Here is an 18917-nt window from a genome sequence, read left to right as displayed (position 1 = left end):
CGTCAATCATACAGTAACTGAATGCCTCGATGCCGGTCTGCCTGCTTTATATACAGTTGAAGTCGGACGTTTACATACACCTTAGCCAAATACATTTAAACTCAGTTTTTCACAATTCCTGACATTTAATTCTAGTAAAAATCCCTGTTTTAGGTCAGTTAGGATCACCACTTTATTTTAAGAATGTGAAATGTCAGAATATCAGTAGAGAGAATTTTTTAACTTGAAAATTGAGAAAATTGTTAACTTGGGTCAAACGTTTCGGGTAGCCTTCCACAAGCTTCCCACAATAAGTTGGGTGAATTTTGGCCCATTCCTCCTGACAGAGCTGGTGTAACTGAGTCAGGTTTGTAGGCCTCCTTGCCCGCACACACTTTTTCAGTTCTGCCCACAAATCTTCTATAGGATTGAGGTCAGGGCTTTGTAATGGCCAATCCAATATCTTGACTTTGTTGTCCTTAAGCCATTTTGCCACAACTTTGGAAGCATGCTTGGGGTCATTGTCCATTTGGAAGATCCATTTGCGACCAAGCTTTAACTTCCTGATTGATGTCTTGAGATGTTGCTTCAATATATCCACATAATTTTCCTCCCTAATGAAGCCATCTATTTTGTGAAGTGCACCAGTTCCTCCTGCAGCAAAGCACCCACTCAACATGATGCTGCCACCCCCGTGCTTCAGGGTTGGGATGGTGTTCTTCCGCTTGCAAGCCTTCCCCTTTTTCCTCCAAACATAACGATGGTCATTATGGCCAAAAGGTTATATTTTTGTTTCATCAGACCAGAGGACATTTCTCCATAAAGTACGATCTTTGTCCCCATGTGCAGTTGCAAACCGTAGTCTAGCAGTGGCTTCTTCCTTGCTGAGCGGCCTGTCAGGTTATGTCGATATAGAACTCGTTTCACTGTGGATATAGATAATTTTGTACCCATTTCCTCCAGCATCTTCACAAGGTCTTTTGCTGTTGTTCTGGGATTTAGTTGCACTTTTCGCACCAAATTACGTTAATCTCTTGGAGACAGAATTTGTCTCCTTCCTGAGCGCTATGACAGCTGCGTGGTCCCATGGTGTTTATACTTGCGTACTATTGTTTGTACAGATGAATGTGGTCCCTTGGGGTGTTTGGAAATTGCTCCCAAGGATGAACCAGACTATTTTCTGAGGTCTTGGCTAATTTCTTTTGATTTTCCCATGATGTCAAGCAAAGAGGCACTGAGTTTGAAGGTAGGCCTTGAACTTCATCCACAGGAACACCTCCAACTGACTCAAATGATGCCTATCAGAAGCTTCTAAGGCCATGACATCATTTTCTGGAATTATCCAAGCTGTTTAAAGGTACAGTCAACTTAGTGTATGTATACTACTGACCCACTAGAATTGTGATACAGTGAATTATAAGTGAAATATTTAGCTAGCAACAGCAAGCTAGCTAAATAGGACAAATTAGCTAGCAAGTGCAAGCTAGTGAGCTAAATTGCCATAAATGTTTAATGCTTTTCGACCAGTCCCCATATTAATATAATTGGTTCAGAGTTTGTTTTGATATTTTAACCTGCATGTCGTGATCGTGTTTGGTGTGGGGGGACAAAATACATTTATGCACGATGGCACACGATGGCGCACGATGGCGCACGCACACAGCCGGTTTGGGTACCGTGTAAGTGCATGTAAACTTCCGACTTCAACTTTGGCAATCCACGGCCACATGTCTGTAGGAGCTAACCATTTTCGTGAACGGGGTGGTGTGCCTAATAAACTGTGTAGATTTGGTTAGATTTGATTATTGGATCTCTTAACATCACACTCCAACCAACTGAGCCAGCTGCACTATCAAACTGGCATCAGCCAATAGAGAAAGTGTACTGGTAATGGTTGACAGTGTGAATGGATTACTGTGTATCGAGGTGAGATCTTATGTCTAGTAGAGAAAATACTGCTCTCTTTAAGTGTTGGACAATCCCTTGGCCAGGCTAACGCAACATCTCTCAATCTGTGTTCTACAGTCAGCTTTACATTTACATTTACATTTAAGTAATTTTGCAGACGCTCTTATCCAGAGCGACTTACAAATTGGTGCATTCACCTTATGACATCCAGTGGAACAGCCACTTTACAATAGTGCATCTAAATCTTTTAGGGGGGGTGAGAAGGATTACTTTATCCTATCCTAGGTATTCCTTAAAGAGGTGGGGTTTCAGGTGTCTCCGGAAGGTGGTGATTGACTCCGCTGTCCTGGCGTCGTGAGGGAGTTTGTTCTGTACTTCCTCAGTGGTAGGGAGGCGAGCAGGCCAGAGGTGGATGAACGCAGTGCCCTTGTTTGGGTGTAGGGCCTGATCAGAGCCTGGAGGTACTGAGGTGCCGTTCCCCTCACAGCTCCGTAGCCAAGCACCATGGTCTTGTAGCGGATGCGAGCTTCAACTGGAAGCCAGTGGAGAGAGCGGAGGAGCGGGGTGACGTGAGAGAACTTGGGAAGGTTGAACACCAGACGGGCTGCGGCGTTCTGGATGAGTTGTAGGGGTTTAATGGCACAGGCAGGGAGCCCAGCCAACAGCGAGTTGCAGTAATCCAGACGGGAGATGACAAGTGCCTGGATTAGGACCTGCGCCGCTTCCTGTGTGAGGCAGGGTCGTACTCTGCGGATGTTGTAGAGCATGAACCTACAGGAACGGGCCACCGCCTTGATGTTAGTTGAGAACGACAGGGTGTTGTCCAGGATCACGCCAAGGTTCTTAGCGCTCTGGGAGGAGGACACAATGGAGTTGTCAACCGTGATGGCGAGATCATGGAACGGGCAGCTTTATCTACATGTTTTTATCATTATAATGTATTCCTTCAGAAATCACTGAATGGCTTCTACATACAGTGGTGTGATGATAACAATGACTTTTAACACCCCCTCCCTTCATCCAAGTCGATTGATTTAACTTTTCTAAATCATTTGATTCCTTGAATCTCTCTCTGCCATTCAGGTCCTTAGCAGTCTGCCCGAGCTAAGAACCCGAGCTTAGCATTGTGACAGCAGAAATGAAAGGCAGAGAAATCTCATCTTCGTTTAACGCTGCCAGGCATTCAACCACCGGCCCAAATATTGTTTTATTATCTTTTTCACATCTGAGCTACCGAGGGGTAAGGACAAAAGTTGGAGGCTATTTGGAACACATTTTTTTAAAGCAAATGTTAATCTGGACTTTTCGAACAGGGCGATCATTTTGTGTATGGAGCCTGTATGCCAGGTTAGCGTTGACTGGCGTTTCCTATCAAAAATGAAATCATACCTCGAGGCCTGCAAGGGAGGGTCGTTGAGATGTTTCACCTGTTCAATGCTAAACAGGTGACACTTAGCATTGCTGTGACTCACCTTAAAGTTTGCTCGAAATGCAATCATGGAAATTGTGACATACGACCGATTATGCAGGATTTGAAAATAATTCTATCTCGGAACCCCTCCTCCTTTCGACGACCTCTGTCTCTCTTCCACCATGCCTCTCACTTCCATTTTACACACAGGCAATGTCTCGGAGGAACGGGGTTTGAAAAAAACGAGGAAACAAGCAGGCAAACAGTGCTGTCAGGCGCCGCTGATTGAAACCACAAGGTCATCGCAGAGCGAGGGAGCAAGAGGAGAGAAATGAGAGACAGAGGAAAAGCTGTGGAACAGTGAGACTCTCCAGGGACTCACTCTCCAATCTCCCCCTCGCTGTCTGTCTGTGCGTGTGTGTCTGTGTGCGCGTGTGTGTACCTGGCGAGTGCAGGACTCTATTATAGTGTTGAGCTTGAGGTGCAACACCTCAAGTTTTGGCACCTCCCTTGTTATACTCCATCCCAGCTCTGTACCTCTCCACACTCCTCCCTCCCTTGTTCTACTCCATCCCAGCTCTGTACCTCTCCACACCCCTCCCTCCCTTGTTCTACTCCATCCCAGCTCTGTACCTCTCCACACTCCTCCTCCCTTGTTCTACTCCATCCCAGCTCTGTACCTCTCCACACTCCTCCCTCCCTTGTTCTACTCCATCCCAGCTCTGTACCTCTCCACACTCCTCCCTCCCTTGTTCTACTCCATCCCAGCTCTGTACCTCTCCACACTCCTCCCTCCCTTGTTCTACTCCATCCCAGCTCTGTACCTCTCCACACTCCTCCCTCCCTTGTTCTACTCCATCCCAGCTCTGTACCTCTCCACACTCCTCCCTCCCTTGTTCTACTCCATCTCAGCTCTGTACCTCTCCACACTCCTCCCTCCCTTGTTCTACTCCATCCCAGCTCTGTACCTCTCCACACCCCTCCCTCCCTTGTTCTACTCCATCCAGCTCTGTACCTCTCCACACCCCTCCCTCCCTTGTTCTACTCCATCCCAGCTCTGTACCTCTCCACACTCCTCCCTCCCTTGTTCTACTCCATCTCAGCTCTGTACCTCTCCACACTCCTCCCTCCCTTGTTCTACTCCATCCCAGCTCTGTACCTCTCCACACCCCTCCCTCCCTTGTTCTACTCCATCCCAGCTCTGTACCTCTCCACACTCCTCCCTCCCTTGTTCTACTCCATCCCAGCTCTGTACCTCTCCACACCCCTCCCTCCCTTGTTCTACTCCATCCCAGCTCTGTACCTCTCCACACTCCTCCCTCCCTTGTTCTACTCCATCCCAGCTCTGTACCTCTCCACACCCTCCCTCCCTTGTTCTACTCCATCCCAGCTCTGTACCTCTCCACACCCCTCCCTCCCTTGTTCTACTCCATCCCAGCTCTGTACCTCTCCACACCCCTCCCTCCCTTGTTCTACTCCATCCCAGCTCTGTACCTCTCCACACCCCTCCCTCCCTTGTTCTACTCCATCCCAGCTCTGTACCTCTCCACACCCCTCCTCCCTTGTTCTACTCCATCCCAGCTCTGTACCTCTCCACACCCCTCCCTCCCTTGTTCTACTCCATCCCAGCTCTGTACCTCTCCACACCCCTCCCTCCCTTGTTCTACTCCATCCCAGCTCTGTACCTCTCCACACCCCTCCCTCCCTTGTTCTACTCCATCCCAGCTCTGTACCTCTCCACACCCCTCCCTCCCTTGTTCTACTCCATCCCAGCTCTGTACCTCTCCACACTCCTCCCTCCCTTGTTCTACTCCATCCCAGCTCTGTACCTCTCCACACTCCTCCCTCCCTTGTTCTACTCCATCCCAGCTCTGTACCTCTCCACACCCCTCCCTCCCTTGTTCTACTCCATCCCAGCTCTGTACCTCTCCACACCCCTCCCTCCCTTGTTCTACTCCATCCCAGCTCTGTACCTCTCCACACTCCTCCTCCCTTGTTCTACTCCATCCCAGCTCTGTACCTCTCCACACCCCTCCCTCCCTTGTTCTACTCCATCCCAGCTCTGTACCTCTCCACACCCCTCCCTCCCTTGTTCTACTCCATCCCAGCTCTGTACCTCTCCACACCCCTCCCTCCCTTGTTCTACTCCATCCCAGCTCTGTACCTCTCCACACCCCTCCCTCCCTTGTTCTACTCCATCCCAGCTCTGTACCTCTCCACACCCCTCCCTCCCTTGTTCTACTCCATCCCAGCTCTGTACCTCTCCACACCCCTCCCTCCCACCCTCCCTTACCTTGTAGTTCTCCACTCTTGCTGTACAGCTCTCTCCGCTGTTCCCTCAGGTAGGCACTCATGCTGATGGCGTGAGACGACGACTCAAACCTGGAAGAGAGAAACACACATTCACTCTAGCCTGGTCCCAGATGTGTTTGTGCTGTCTCTCTAGCCTGGTCCCAGATGTGTTTGTAACGTCCTCTAGCCTGGTCCCAGATGTGTTTGTAACGTCACTCTAGCCTGGTCCCAGATGTGTTTGTGCCATCCTCTAGCCTGGTCCCAGATGTGTTTGTAACGTCCTCTAGCCTGGTCCCAGATGTGTTTGTAACGTCACTCTAGCCTGGTCCCAGATGTGTTTGTGCCGTCACTCTAGCCTGGTCCCAGATGTGTTTGTGCCGTCTCTCTAGCCTGGTCCCAGATGTGTTTGTGCCGTCTCTCTAGCCTGGTCCCAGATGTGTTTGTGCCGTCCTCTAGCCTGGTCCCAGATGTGTTTGTGCCATCCTCTAGCCTGGTCCCAGATGTGTTTGTGCTGTCTCTCTAGCCTGGTCCCAGATGTGTTTGTAACGTCACTCTAGCCTGGTCCCAGATGTGTTTGTGCCAGTCTCTCTAGCCTGGTCCCAGATGTGTTTGTAACGTCACTCTAGCCTGGTCCCAGATGTGTTTGTGCTGTCTCTCTAGCCTGGTCCCAGATGTGTTTGTGCCGTCTCTCTAGCCTGGTCCCAGATGTGTTTGTAACGTCACTCTAGCCTGGTCCCAGATGTGTTTGTGCCGTCTCTCTAGCCTGGTCCCAGATGTGTTTGTGCCCCTCTAGCCTGGTCCCAGATGTGTTTGTGCCGTCTCTCTAGCCTGGTCCCAGATGTGTTTGTAACGTCACTCTAGCCTGGTCCCAGATGTGTTTGTAATGTCACTCTAGCCTGGTCCCAGATGTGTTTGTAACGTCACTCTAGCCTGGTCCCAGATGTGTTTGTAACGTCACTCTAGCCTGGTCCCAGATGTGTTTGTGCTGTCTCTCTAGCCTGGTCCCAGATGTGTTTGTGCCGTCTCTCTAGCCTGGTCCCAGATGTGTTTGTAACGTCACTCTAGCCTGGTCCCAGATGTGTTTGTGCCGTCTCTCTAGCCTGGTCCCAGATGTGTTTGTAACGTCACTCTAGCCTGGTCCCAGATGTGTTTGTAATGTCACTCTAGCCTGGTCCCAGATGTGTTTGTGCCGTCTCTCTAGCCTGGTCCCAGATGTGTTTGTGCTGTCACTCTAGCCTGGTCCCAGATGTGTTTGTAACGTCACTCTAGCCTGGTCCCAGATGTGTTTGTGCTGTCTCTCTAGCCTGGTCCCAGATGTGTTTGTGCCGTCTCTCTAGCCTGGTCCCAGATGTGTTTGTAACGTCACTCTAGCCTGGTCCCAGATGTGTTTGTGCCGTCACTCTAGCCTGGTCCCAGATGTGTTTGTGCCGTCTCTCTAGCCTGGTCCCAGATGTGTTTGTGCCGTCTCTCTAGCCTGGTCCCAGATGTGTTTGTAACGTCACTCTAGCCTGGTCCCAGATGTGTTTGTAATGTCACTCTAGCCTGGTCCCAGATGTGTTTGTAACGTCACTCTAGCCTGGTCCCAGATGTGTTTGTAACGTCACTCTAGCCTGGTCCCAGATGTGTTTGTGCTGTCTCTCTAGCCTGGTCCCAGATGTGTTTGTAACGTCTCTCTAGCCTGGTCCCCGGTCTGTTTGGGCTGTCACTCTAGCCTGGTCACCGGTCTGTTTGTGCCGTCACTCTAGCCTGGTCCCAGATGTGTTTGTAACGTCACTCTAGCCTGGTCACCGGTCTGTTTGGGCTGTCACTCTAGCCTGGTCACCGGTCTGTTTGTGCCGTCACTCTAGCCTGGTCCCAGATGTGTTTGTACCGTCACTCTAGCCTGGTCCCAGATGTGTTTGTAACGTCACTCTAGCCTGGTCACCGGTCTGTTTGGGCTGTCTCTCTAGCCTGGTCCCAGATGTGTTTGTAACGTCACTCTAGCCTGGTCCCAGATGTGTTTGTGCTGTCTCTCTAGCCTGGTCCCAGATGTGTTTGTAACGTCACTCTAGCCTGGTCCCAGATGTGTTTGTGCTGTCTCTCTAGCCTGGTCCCAGATGTGTTTGTGCCGTCACTCTAGCCTGGTCCCAGATGTGTTTGTGCCGTCACTCTAGCCTGGTCCCAGATGTGTTTGTGCTGTCTCTCTAGCCTGGTCCCAGATGTGTTTGTGCCGTCACTCTAGCCTGGTCCCAGATGTGTTTGTGCTGTCTCTCTAGCCTGGTCCCAGATGTGTTTGTGCTGTCACTCTAGCCTGGTCCCAGATGTGTTTGTAACGTCTCTCTAGCCTGGTCCCAGATGTGTTTGTAACGTCTCTCTAGCCTGGTCCCAGATGTGTTTGTGCTGTCTCTCTAGCCTGGTCCCAGATGTGTTTGTAATGTCACTCTAGCCTGGTCCCAGATGTGTTTGTAACGTCACTCTAGCCTGGTCCCAGATGTGTTTGTGCCCTCTAGCCTGGTCCCAGATGTGTTTGTAACGTCACTCTAGCCTGGTCCCAGATGTGTTTGTGCTGTCTCTCTAGCCTGGTCCCAGATGTGTTTGTAACGTCACTCTAGCCTGGTCCCAGATGTGTTTGTGCTGTCTCTCTAGCCTGGTCCCAGATGTGTTTGTAACGTCACTCTAGCCTGGTCCCAGATGTGTTTGTGCTGTCTCTCTAGCCTGGTCCCAGATGTGTTTGTGCCGTCACTCTAGCCTGGTCCCAGATGTGTTTGTGCTGTCTCTCTAGCCTGGTCCCAGATGTGTTTGTAACGTCTCTCTAGCCTGGTCCCAGATGTGTTTGTGCTGTCTCTCTAGCCTGGTCCCAGATGTGTTTGTGCTGTCACTCTAGCCTGGTCCCAGATGTGTTTGTAACGTCACTCTAGCCTGGTCCCAGATGTGTTTGTGCTGTCTCTCTAGCCTGGTCCCAGATGTGTTTGTGCTGTCCCTCTAGCCTGGTCCCAGATGTGTTTGTAACGTCACTCTAGCCTGGTCCCAGATGTGTTTGTAACGTCACTCTAGCCTGGTCCCAGATGTGTTTGTAACGTCACTCTAGCCTGGTCCCAGATGTGTTTGTAACGTCACTCTAGCCTGGTCCCAGATGTGTTTGTGCCCTCACTCTAGCCTGGTCCCAGATGTGTTTGTGCCGTCTCTCTAGCCTGGTCCCTGATGTGTTTGTAACGTCACTCTAGCCTGGTCCCAGATGTGTTTGTGCCGTCACTCTAGCCTGGTCCCAGATGTGTTTGTGCTGTCTCTCTAGCCTGGTCCCAGATGTGTTTGTGCCGTCTCTCTAGCCTGGTCCCAGATGTGTTTGTGCTGTCACTCTAGCCTGGTCCCAGATGTGTTTGTGCCGTCTCTCTAGCCTGGTCCCAGATGTGTTTGTGCTGTCACTCTAGCCTGGTCCCAGATGTGTTTGTAACGTCTCTCTAGCCTGGTCCCAGATGTGTTTGTAACGTCTCTCTAGCCTGGTCCCAGATGTGTTTGTAACGTCACTCTAGCCTGGTCCCAGATGTGTTTGTGCCGTCTCTCTAGCCTGGTCCCAGATGTGTTTGTAACGTCTCTCTAGCCTGGTCCCAGATGTGTTTGTGCCGTCACTCTAGCCTGGTCCCAGATGTGTTTGTGCCGTCTCTCTAGCCTGGTCCCAGATGTGTTTGTAACGTCACTCTAGCCTGGTCCCAGATGTGTTTGTAACGTCACTCTAGCCTGGTCCCAGATGTGTTTGTGCTGTCTCTCTAGCCTGGTCCCAGATGTGTTTGTAACGTCACTCTAGCCTGGTCCCAGATGTGTTTGTAACGTCACTCTAGCCTGGTCCCAGATGTGTTTGTAACGTCACTCTAGCCTGGTCCCAGATGTGTTTGTAACGTCACTCTAGCCTGGTCCCAGATGTGTTTGTAACGTCACTCTAGCCTGGTCCCAGATGTGTTTGTAACGTCACTCTAGCCTGGTCCCAGATGTGTTTGTAACGTCACTCTAGCCTGGTCCCAGATGTGTTTGTAACGTCACTCTAGCCTGGTCCCAGATGTGTTTGTGCTGTCTCTCTAGCCTGGTCCCAGATGTGTTTGTGCTGTCTCTCTAGCCTGGTCCCAGATGTGTTTGTGCTGTCTCTCTAGCCTGGTCCCAGATGTGTTTGTGCTGTCTCTCTAGCCTGGTCCCAGATGTGTTTGTAACGTCACTCTAGCCTGGTCCCAGATGTGTTTGTGCTGTCTCTCTAGCCTGGTCCCAGATGTGTTTGTAACGTCACTCTAGCCTGGTCCCAGATGTGTTTGTGCTGTCTCTCTAGCCTGGTCCCAGATGTGTTTGTAACGTCACTCTAGCCTGGTCCCAGATGTGTTTGTAACGTCACTCTAGCCTGGTCCCAGATGTGTTTGTAACGTCACTCTAGCCTGGTCCCAGATGTGTTTGTGCTGTCTCTCTAGCCTGGTCCCAGATGTGTTTGTAACGTCACTCTAGCCTGGTCCCAGATGTGTTTGTGCTGTCTCTCTAGCCTGGTCCCAGATGTGTTTGTAACGTCACTCTAGCCTGGTCCCAGATGTGTTTGTAACGTCACTCTAGCCTGGTCCCAGATGTGTTTGTAACGTCACTCTAGCCTGGTCCCAGATGTGTTTGTGCTGTCTCTCTAGCCTGGTCCCAGATGTGTTTGTGCTGTCTCTCTAGCCTGGTCCCAGATGTGTTTGTAACGTCACTCTAGCCTGGTCCCAGATGTGTTTGTAACGTCACTCTAGCCTGGTCCCAGATGTGTTTGTAACGTCACTCTAGCCTGGTCCCAGATGTGTTTGTAACGTCACTCTAGCCTGGTCCCAGATGTGTTTGTGCTGTCTCTCTAGCCTGGTCCCAGATGTGTTTGTAACGTCACTCTAGCCTGGTCCCAGATGTGTTTGTGCTGTCTCTCTAGCCTGGTCCCAGATGTGTTTGTAATGTCACTCTAGCCTGGTCCCAGATGTGTTTGTGCTGTCTCTCTAGCCTGGTCCCAGATGTGTTTGTGCCGTCACTCTAAGCCTGGTCCCAGATGTGTTTGTGCTGTCTCTCTAGCCTGGTCCCAGATGTGTTTGTGCTGTCACTCTAGCCTGGTCCCAGATGTGTTTGTAACGTCACTCTAGCCTGGTCCCAGATGTGTTTGTGCTGTCTCTCTAGCCTGGTCCCAGATGTGTTTGTGCTGTCTCTCTAGCCTGGTCCCAGATGTGTTTGTGCCGTCACTCTAGCCTGGTCCCAGATGTTTGTAACGTCACTGTGGTCCCAGATGTGTTTGTGCGTCACTCTAGCCTGGTCCCAGATGTGTTTGTAACGTCACTCTAGCCTGGTCCCAGATGTGTTTGTAACGTCACTCTAGCCTGGTCCCAGATGTGTTTGTGCCGTCTCTCTAGCCTGGTCCCAGATGTGTTTGTAACGTCTCTCTAGCCTGGTCCCAGATGTGTTTCTGCCGTCACTCTAGCCTGGTCCCAGATGTGTTTGTGCTGTCTCTCTAGCCTGGTCCCAGATGTGTTTGTGCCGTCTCTCTAGCCTGGTCCCAGATGTGTTTGTGCTGTCACTCTAGCCTGGTCCCAGATGTGTTTGTGCCGTCTCTCTAGCCTGGTCCCAGATGTGTTTGTAGATGTGTTTGTGCCGTCTAGCCTGGTCCCAGATGTGTTTGTAACGTCTCTCTAGCCTGGTCCCAGATGTGTTTGTGCCGTCTCTCTAGCCTGGTCCCAGATGTGTTTGTGCCGTCTCTCTAGCCTGGTCCCAGATGTGTTTGTAACGTCTCTCTAGCCTGGTCCCAGATGTGTTTGTGCTGTCTCTCTAGCCTGGTCCCAGATGTGTTTGTAACGTCACTCTAGCCTGGTCCCAGATGTGTTTGTAACGTCACTCTAGCCTGGTCCCAGATGTGTTTGTAATGTCACTCTAGCCTGGTCCCAGATGTGTTTGTGCTGTCTCTCTAGCCTGGTCCCAGATGTGTTTGTAACGTCACTCTAGCCTGGTCCCAGATGTGTTTGTAACGTCACTCTAGCCTGGTCCCAGATGTGTTTGTAACGTCACTCTAGCCTGGTCCCAGATGTGTTTGTAACGTCACTCTAGCCTGGTCCCAGATGTGTTTGTAACGTCACTCTAGCCTGGTCCCAGATGTGTTTGTAACGTCACTCTAGCCTGGTCCCAGATGTGTTTGTGCTGTCACTCTAGCCTGGTCCCAGATGTGTTTGTAACGTCACTCTAGCCTGGTCCCAGATGTGTTTGTAATGTCACTCTAGCCTGATCCCAGATGTGTTTGTGCCGTCTCTCTAGCCTGGTCCTAGATGTGTTTGTAATGTCACTCTAGCCTGGTCCCAGATGTGTTTGCCGTCTCTCTAGCCTGGTCCCAGATGTGTTTGTAACGTCACTCTAGCCTGGTCCCAGATGTGTTTGTGCTGTCTCTCTAGCCTGGTCCCAGATGTGTTTGTAACGTCACTCTAGCCTGGTCCCAGATGTGTTTGTGCTGTCTCTCTAGCCTGGTCCCAGATGTGTTTGTAACTCTAGCCTGGTCCCAGATGTGTTTGTAACGTCACTCTAGCCTGGTCCCAGATGTGTTTGTAACGTCACTCTAGCCTGGTCCCAGATGTGTTTGTGCTGTGCCTGGTCCCAGATGTGTTTGTAACGTCACTCTAGCCTGGTCACCGGTGTGTTTGGGCTGTCACTCTAGCCTGGTCACCGGTCTGTTTGTGCCGTCACTCTAGCCTGGTCCCAGATGTGTTTGTAACGTCACTCTAGCCTGGTCCCAGATGTGTTTGTAACGTCACTCTAGCCTGGTCACCGGTCTGTTTGGGCTGTCTCTCTAGCCTGGTCCCCGGTCTGTTTGGGCTGTCACTCTAGCCTGGTCCCAGATGTGTTTGTAACGTCACTCTAGCCTGGTCCCAGATGTGTTTGTAACGTCACTCTAGCCTGGTCCCAGATGTGTTTGTAACGTCACTCTAGCCTGGTCCCAGATGTGTTTGTAACGTCACCTAGCCTGGTCCCAGATGTGTTTGTGCTGTCTCTCTAGCCTGGTCCCAGATGTGTTTGTAACGTCACTCTAGCCTGGTCCCAGATGTGTTTGTGCTGTCTCTCTAGCCTGGTCCCAGATGTGTTTGTGCCGTCACTCAAGCCTGGTCCCAGATGTGTTTGTGCCGTCTCTCTAGCCTGGTCCCAGATGTGTTTGTGCCGTCACTCAAGCCTGGTCCCAGATGTGTTTGTGCTGTCTCTCTAGCCTGGTCCCAGATGTGTTTGTGCTGTCACTCTAGCCTGGTCCCAGATGTGTTTGTAACGTCACTCTAGCCTGGTCCCAGATGTGTTTGTGCTGTCTCTCTAGCCTGGTCCCGGATGTGTTTGTGCTGTCTCTCTAGCCTGGTCCCGGATGTGTTTGTGCATTGTCACTCTAGCCTGGTCCCAGATGTGTTTGTAACGTCACTCTAGCCTGGTCCCAGATGTGTTTGTGCCGTCACTCCTAGCCTGGTCCCAGATGTGTTTGTGCCGTACTCTAGCCTGGTCCCAGATGTGTTTGTAACGTCACTCTAGCCTGGTCCCAGATGTGTTTGTGCTGTCTCTCTAGCCTGGTCCCAGATGTGTTTGTAACGTCTCTCTAGCCTGGTCCCAGATGTGTTTCTGCCGTCACTCTAGCCTGGTCCCAGATGTGTTTGTGCTGTCTCTCTAGCCTGGTCCCAGATGTGTTTGTGCCGTCTCTCTAGCCTGGTCCCAGATGTGTTTGTGCTGTCACTCTAGCCTGGTCCCAGATGTGTTTGTGCCGTCTCTCTAGCCTGGTCCCAGATGTGTTTGTGCTGTCACTCTAGCCTGGTCCCAGATGTGTTTGTGCCGCAACAGAACCTACAGAAATTGACTCTAGCCTGGTCCCAGATGTGTTTGTAACGTCTCTCTAGCCTGGTCCCAGATGTGTTTGTGCCGTCACTCTAGCCTGGTCCCAGATGTGTTTGTGCTGTCTCTCTAGCCTGGTCCCAGATGTGTTTGTAACGTCTCTCTAGCCTGGTCCCAGATGTGTTTGTGCTGTCTCTCTAGCCTGGTCCCAGATGTGTTTGTAACGTCTCTCTAGCCTGGTCCCAGATGTGTTTGTAACGTCTACTCTAGCCTGGTCCCAGATGTGTTTGTAATGTCACTCTAGCCTGGTCCCAGATGTGTTTGTGCTGTCTCTCTAGCCTGGTCCCAGATGTGTTTGTAACGTCTCTCTAGCCTGGTCCCAGATGTGTTTGTAACGTCACTCTAGCCTGGTCCCAGATGTGTTTGTAACGTCACTCTAGCCTGGTCCCAGATGTGTTTGTAACGTCACTCTAGCCTGATCCCAGATGTGTTTGTAACGTCACTCTAGCCTGGTCCCAGATGTGTTTGTAACGTCACTCTAGCCTGGTCCCAGATGTGTTTGTGCTGTCTCTCTAGCCTGGTCCCAGATGTGTTTGTAACGTCACTCAGCCTGGTCCCAGATGTGTTTGTGCCGTCTCTCTAGCCTGGTCCCAGATGTGTTTGTGCTGTCTCTCTAGCCTGGTCCCAGATGTGTTTGTAATGTCTCTCTAGCCTGGTCCCAGATGTGTTTGTGCCGTCTCTCTAGCCTGGTCCCAGATGTGTTTGTAACGTCACTCTAGCCTGGTCCCAGATGTGTTTGTGCTGTCTCTCTAGCCTGGTCCCAGATGTGTTTGTAACGTCACTCTAGCCTGGTCCCAGATGTGTTTGTGCTGTCTCTCTAGCCTGGTCCCAGATGTGTTTGTAACGTCACTCTAGCCTGGTCCCAGATGTGTTTGTAATGTCACTCTAGCCTGGTCCCAGATGTGTTTGTAACGTCACTCTAGCCTGGTCCCAGATGTGTTTGTGCTGTCACTCTAGCCTGGTCCCAGATGTGTTTGTAACGTCACTCTAGCCTGGTCCCAGATGTGTTTGTGCTGTCTCTCTAGCCTGGTCCCAGATGTGTTTGTAACGTCACTCTAGCCTGGTCCCAGATGTGTTTGTAACGTCACTCTAGCCTGGTCCCAGATGTGTTTGTAACGTCACAGCCTGGTCCCAGATGTGTTTGTGCAACTCTCTAGCCTGGTCCCAGATGTGTTTGTGCTGTCTCTCTAGCCTGGTCCCAGATGTGTTTGTAACGTCACCTAGCCTGGTCCCAGATGTGTTTGTAACGTCACTCTAGCCTGGTCCCAGATGTGTTTGTAACACACTCTAGCCTGGTCCCAGATGTGTTTGTAACGTCACTCTAGCCTGGTCCCAGATGTGTTTGTAACGTCACTCTAGCCTGGTCCCAGATGTGTTTGTAACGTCACTCTAGCCTGGTCCCAGATGTGTTTTTAACGTCACTCTAGCCTGGTCCCAGATGTGTTTGTGCTGTCTCTCTAGCCTGGTCCCAGATGTGTTTGTGCTGTCTCTCTAGCCTGGTCCCAGATGTGTTTGTAACGTCACTCTAGCCTGGTCCCAGATGTGTTTGTGTCATCACTCTAGCCAGGTTTGTTTCTGCTGTCTTGCCAACTCCTATGGACATTGTCACGGCTTAGCCACACCGACCAGGGACTAGACTACTGTCACTCCTACTCAGAGACACAGTGCTCACACTACAGAAGTCAGCAGTTAAGACCTGGAGATACTACTACAGGTCTGCCTTGTGGTTGGGGTACATAATGTAAAATGGCTTTGGCTAAGTCTGTATGCTCCATGTGTAAAGTTGCATGGTTTTGAAATGGTTCCAGTTAGACACTGCAACAGACTGAATCAGCACACTAATACTATAGACATCCCTACTGTACAGTAACTTGGTTCTGTTAGGGTTCTGAGGTGTAGGGGACATTTCCCCTTTTTCTTGAATAAAAAGCACTTTCAAAGGACATTGTCCATCAAGTCAAGCATGTTTTATAGTACAGAAGGAGGCTTAATCTAGGTCTGGTAAAACTGTCCCTCAATGCTCAAGTGTTTTAGCCTGTCGGTGTCTTACTTGAAGAGGGACTGCTTGGCACGTTGGGGTTTCTTCTTGGCGAAGAAGGCTGCGAACTCGCTGCCGGTGCTGGCGTAGGTGAGCTGGGCAGAAGGCTCGGCAGCACTTTTAGTGTTCTTCACATCCAGGTAGTCCATCAACAGAACCTACAGAACATTGACATTTCAGTCATTTAGCAAAGGCTTGTGTACTTCCAACAAATGCATTCCACTAAGTTAAGTAAAACAATATATATTACATGTCATCAATGACAACTCTCTGACAGAGGGCTGAAGTTCTATGTTTTTCAAGTTAGGATTCATCCAAAGGAGTGGAGTATAGAGCAACAGCCATCACTGTGAATGGTGACAATCTGGTCTAATCTACCATCCTCCCAAGAACACACCACACAACTAATGTACCTATTCTAATGTCAGTCCATGTGTGTAATAGCATTATGTCATATAATACATTGAACATAAGGAATTATGTTGTCAGCAGAACAACGATCTCTAACTGATTATGTCATCGAGGTTAATACAACAATCCACGAAAGAGTTCCGGGGAGTCATCAAAATATCACATCCCCCATTTCTTAGTCCGTCTGCATATTTAAAACCCACTACATCCTTGTCTCATCAACGCTCATAAATACCTTATACAGATCTAACAGCAACCCCAGACTGACAGATATTGAAGATGTCGGGTAAGGAAGTTAACTTTCCTGGTTGTCTTCTCCCAGTATCTCCCCATCTCTTTCTCTCTCTCTCCAGGACTACATATGTTCTAAATTAGCCTCCCATTCCTAATGGCTTCATCATTTAGCAGGGCCATTTAGCCCGTGTCGTTCTAATTCTGACCCACGTCGTGGCGGGGCGGCCCAAAGTGGGGCGAGAGTAATGGTGGAGCAGATGGAAACACAGTCGCCCTCTAATGATGTCATTACTGCTGGAGAAAAGACCCCCGTCACCACGGAGGGAAGACTTCAGCACACACACAGCTACCCAGCCCCTCCCCTGACATGGACAACACACACACCTACCCAGCCCCTCCCCTGACAACACACACACCTGGGTAGGTATCTGACAACACACACACCTACCCAGCCCCTCCCCTGACAACACACACACCTGGGTAGGTATCTGACAACACACACACCTACCCAGCCCCTCCCCTGACAACACACACACCTGGGTAGGTATCCCCTGACAACACACACACCTACCCAGCCCCTCCCCTGACAACACACACCTACCCAGCCCCTCCCCTGACAACACACACACCTACCCAGCCCCTCCCCTGACAACACACACACCTGGGTAGGTATCTGACAACACACACACCTACCCAGCCCCTCCCCTGACAACACACACACCTGGGTAGGTATCTGACAACACACACACCTACCCAGCCCCTCCCCTGACAACACACACACCTGGGTAGGTATCTGACAACACACACACCTACCCAGCCCCTCCCCTGACAACACACACACCTGGGTAGGTATCTGACAACACACACGCCGACCCACTACACAGACACACACACCTACCCAGCCCCTCCCCTGACAACACACACACCGACCCACTACACAGACACACACACCTACCCAGCCCCTCCCCTGACAACACACACACCCACTACACAGACACCTACCCAGCCCCTCCCCTGACAACACACACACCTACCCAGCCCCTCCCCTGACAACACACACACCTACCCAGCCCCTCCCCTGACAACACACATACCTACCCAGCCCCTCCCCTGACAACACACACACCTACCCAGCCCCTCCCCTGACAACACACACACCTACCCAGCCCCCTCCCTGACAACACACACACCTACCCAGCCCCTCCCCTGACAACACACACACCTACCCAGCCCCTCCCCTGACAACACACATACCTACCCAGCCCCTCCCTTGACAACACACACACACACACTACCCAGCCCCTCCCCTGACAACACACACACCTACCCAGCCCCTCCCCTGACAACACATACCTACCCAGCCCCTCCCCTGACAACACACACACCTACCCAGCCCCTCCCCTGACAACACACACACCTACCCACTACACAGACACACACACCTACCCAGCCCCTCCCCTGACAACACACACCTACCCAGCCCCTCCCCTGACAACACACACACCTACCCAGCCCCTCCCCTGACAACACATACACCTACCCACTACACAGACACACACACCTACCCAGCCCCTCCCCTGACCACACACACGCCGACCCACTACACAGACACCTACCCAACCCCTCCCCTGACAACACACACACCTACCCACCCACACACACCTCCCCTGACAACACACACACCTACCCACCCCTCCCCTGACAACACACCTACCCAGCCCCTCCCCTGACAACACACACACCTGGGTAGGTATCTGACAACACACATGCCGACCCACTACACAGACACACACACCTACCCGCCCCTCCCCTGACAACACACACACCTACCCAGCCCCTCCCCTGACAACACACATGCCGACCCACTACACAGACACCTACCCAGCTCCTCCCCTGACAATACACACGCCGACACCACTACACAGACACACCTACCCAGCCCCTCCCCTGACAACACACACGCTGACCCACTACACAGACACCTACCCAGCCCCTCCCCTGACAACACACACGCCGACACACTACACAGACACACCTACCCAGCCCCTCCCCTGACAACACACACGCTGACCCACTACACAGACACCTACCCAGCCCCTCCCCTGACAACACACACGCCGACCCACTACACAGACACCCTTTTTCCCTTCTCTCCCCCTCTGGAAGCCATCACTCAGGCCCCCCTGCCCTCTAGCGACACCCTGCAAGCCTCGCAGAGAGCGCTAATCCTGTCAGTGTATTAATTACTAATGACCATGTGATCTGTTGATGGAGCGCGGCCCACTACCTAACCCGGGAGACTTAATTAAATGCCGGCGTTAGGCTGATGAAGGGGCTCCGACCCTAATATATTGCATTAGAGGGAGTAAACTTGAAGCAATTAACCACACCAATAGGACCGACAGGCGGCCAGAAGTAAGGACGGAAGTGAGGACGGAAGTGAGGACGGACGGAAGGAAGGAAGGACAGAGGGAGAGGGTATGAACAGGACAGATGAGAGAGGGGGAAATGAGAATAAGCGATATCCTCTGTGAGGTAAAGTTTGAAAGGAGATCAGATGGTGGTCGTTTCCCCTGACTTGCTCGGAGTATCACAGATTATTGTGAAATAGAGACTTATAGAGATTTATTTTTGGAAATTCATGACAGACACACAAACATTTGTTTACCTTTTCTTTATATATAGAGTGCATTTCAATCACAGATAAAAACAGCGGGTTACTTAAGACAGAAAGGACAGGTGGGAGGTTAGTCTGGGAGGACGGGTGGCCATATAATGTCT

At 51.2% G+C, this 18917-nt stretch overlaps 1 protein-coding gene across 1 annotated transcript in view; it reads right to left on the bottom strand.

The window, feature by feature from the left end:
* LOC118379892 (exocyst complex component 4-like) overlaps positions 1-18917 on the bottom strand; it is a 117241-nt gene that overhangs the window by 28166 nt on the left and 70158 nt on the right. The window contains 2 exon segments of the mRNA XM_052517225.1: positions 5592-5680; positions 15504-15649. Coding sequence (XP_052373185.1) covers positions 5592-5680; positions 15504-15649 — 235 coding nt within the window.

Source organism: Oncorhynchus keta, unplaced genomic scaffold (assembly GCF_023373465.1).
Source record: "Oncorhynchus keta strain PuntledgeMale-10-30-2019 unplaced genomic scaffold, Oket_V2 Un_scaffold_630_pilon_pilon, whole genome shotgun sequence".
Classification (NCBI taxonomy): Eukaryota; Metazoa; Chordata; class Actinopteri; order Salmoniformes; family Salmonidae; genus Oncorhynchus; species Oncorhynchus keta.
This window is presented reverse-complemented; position numbering and strand designations above follow the sequence as displayed.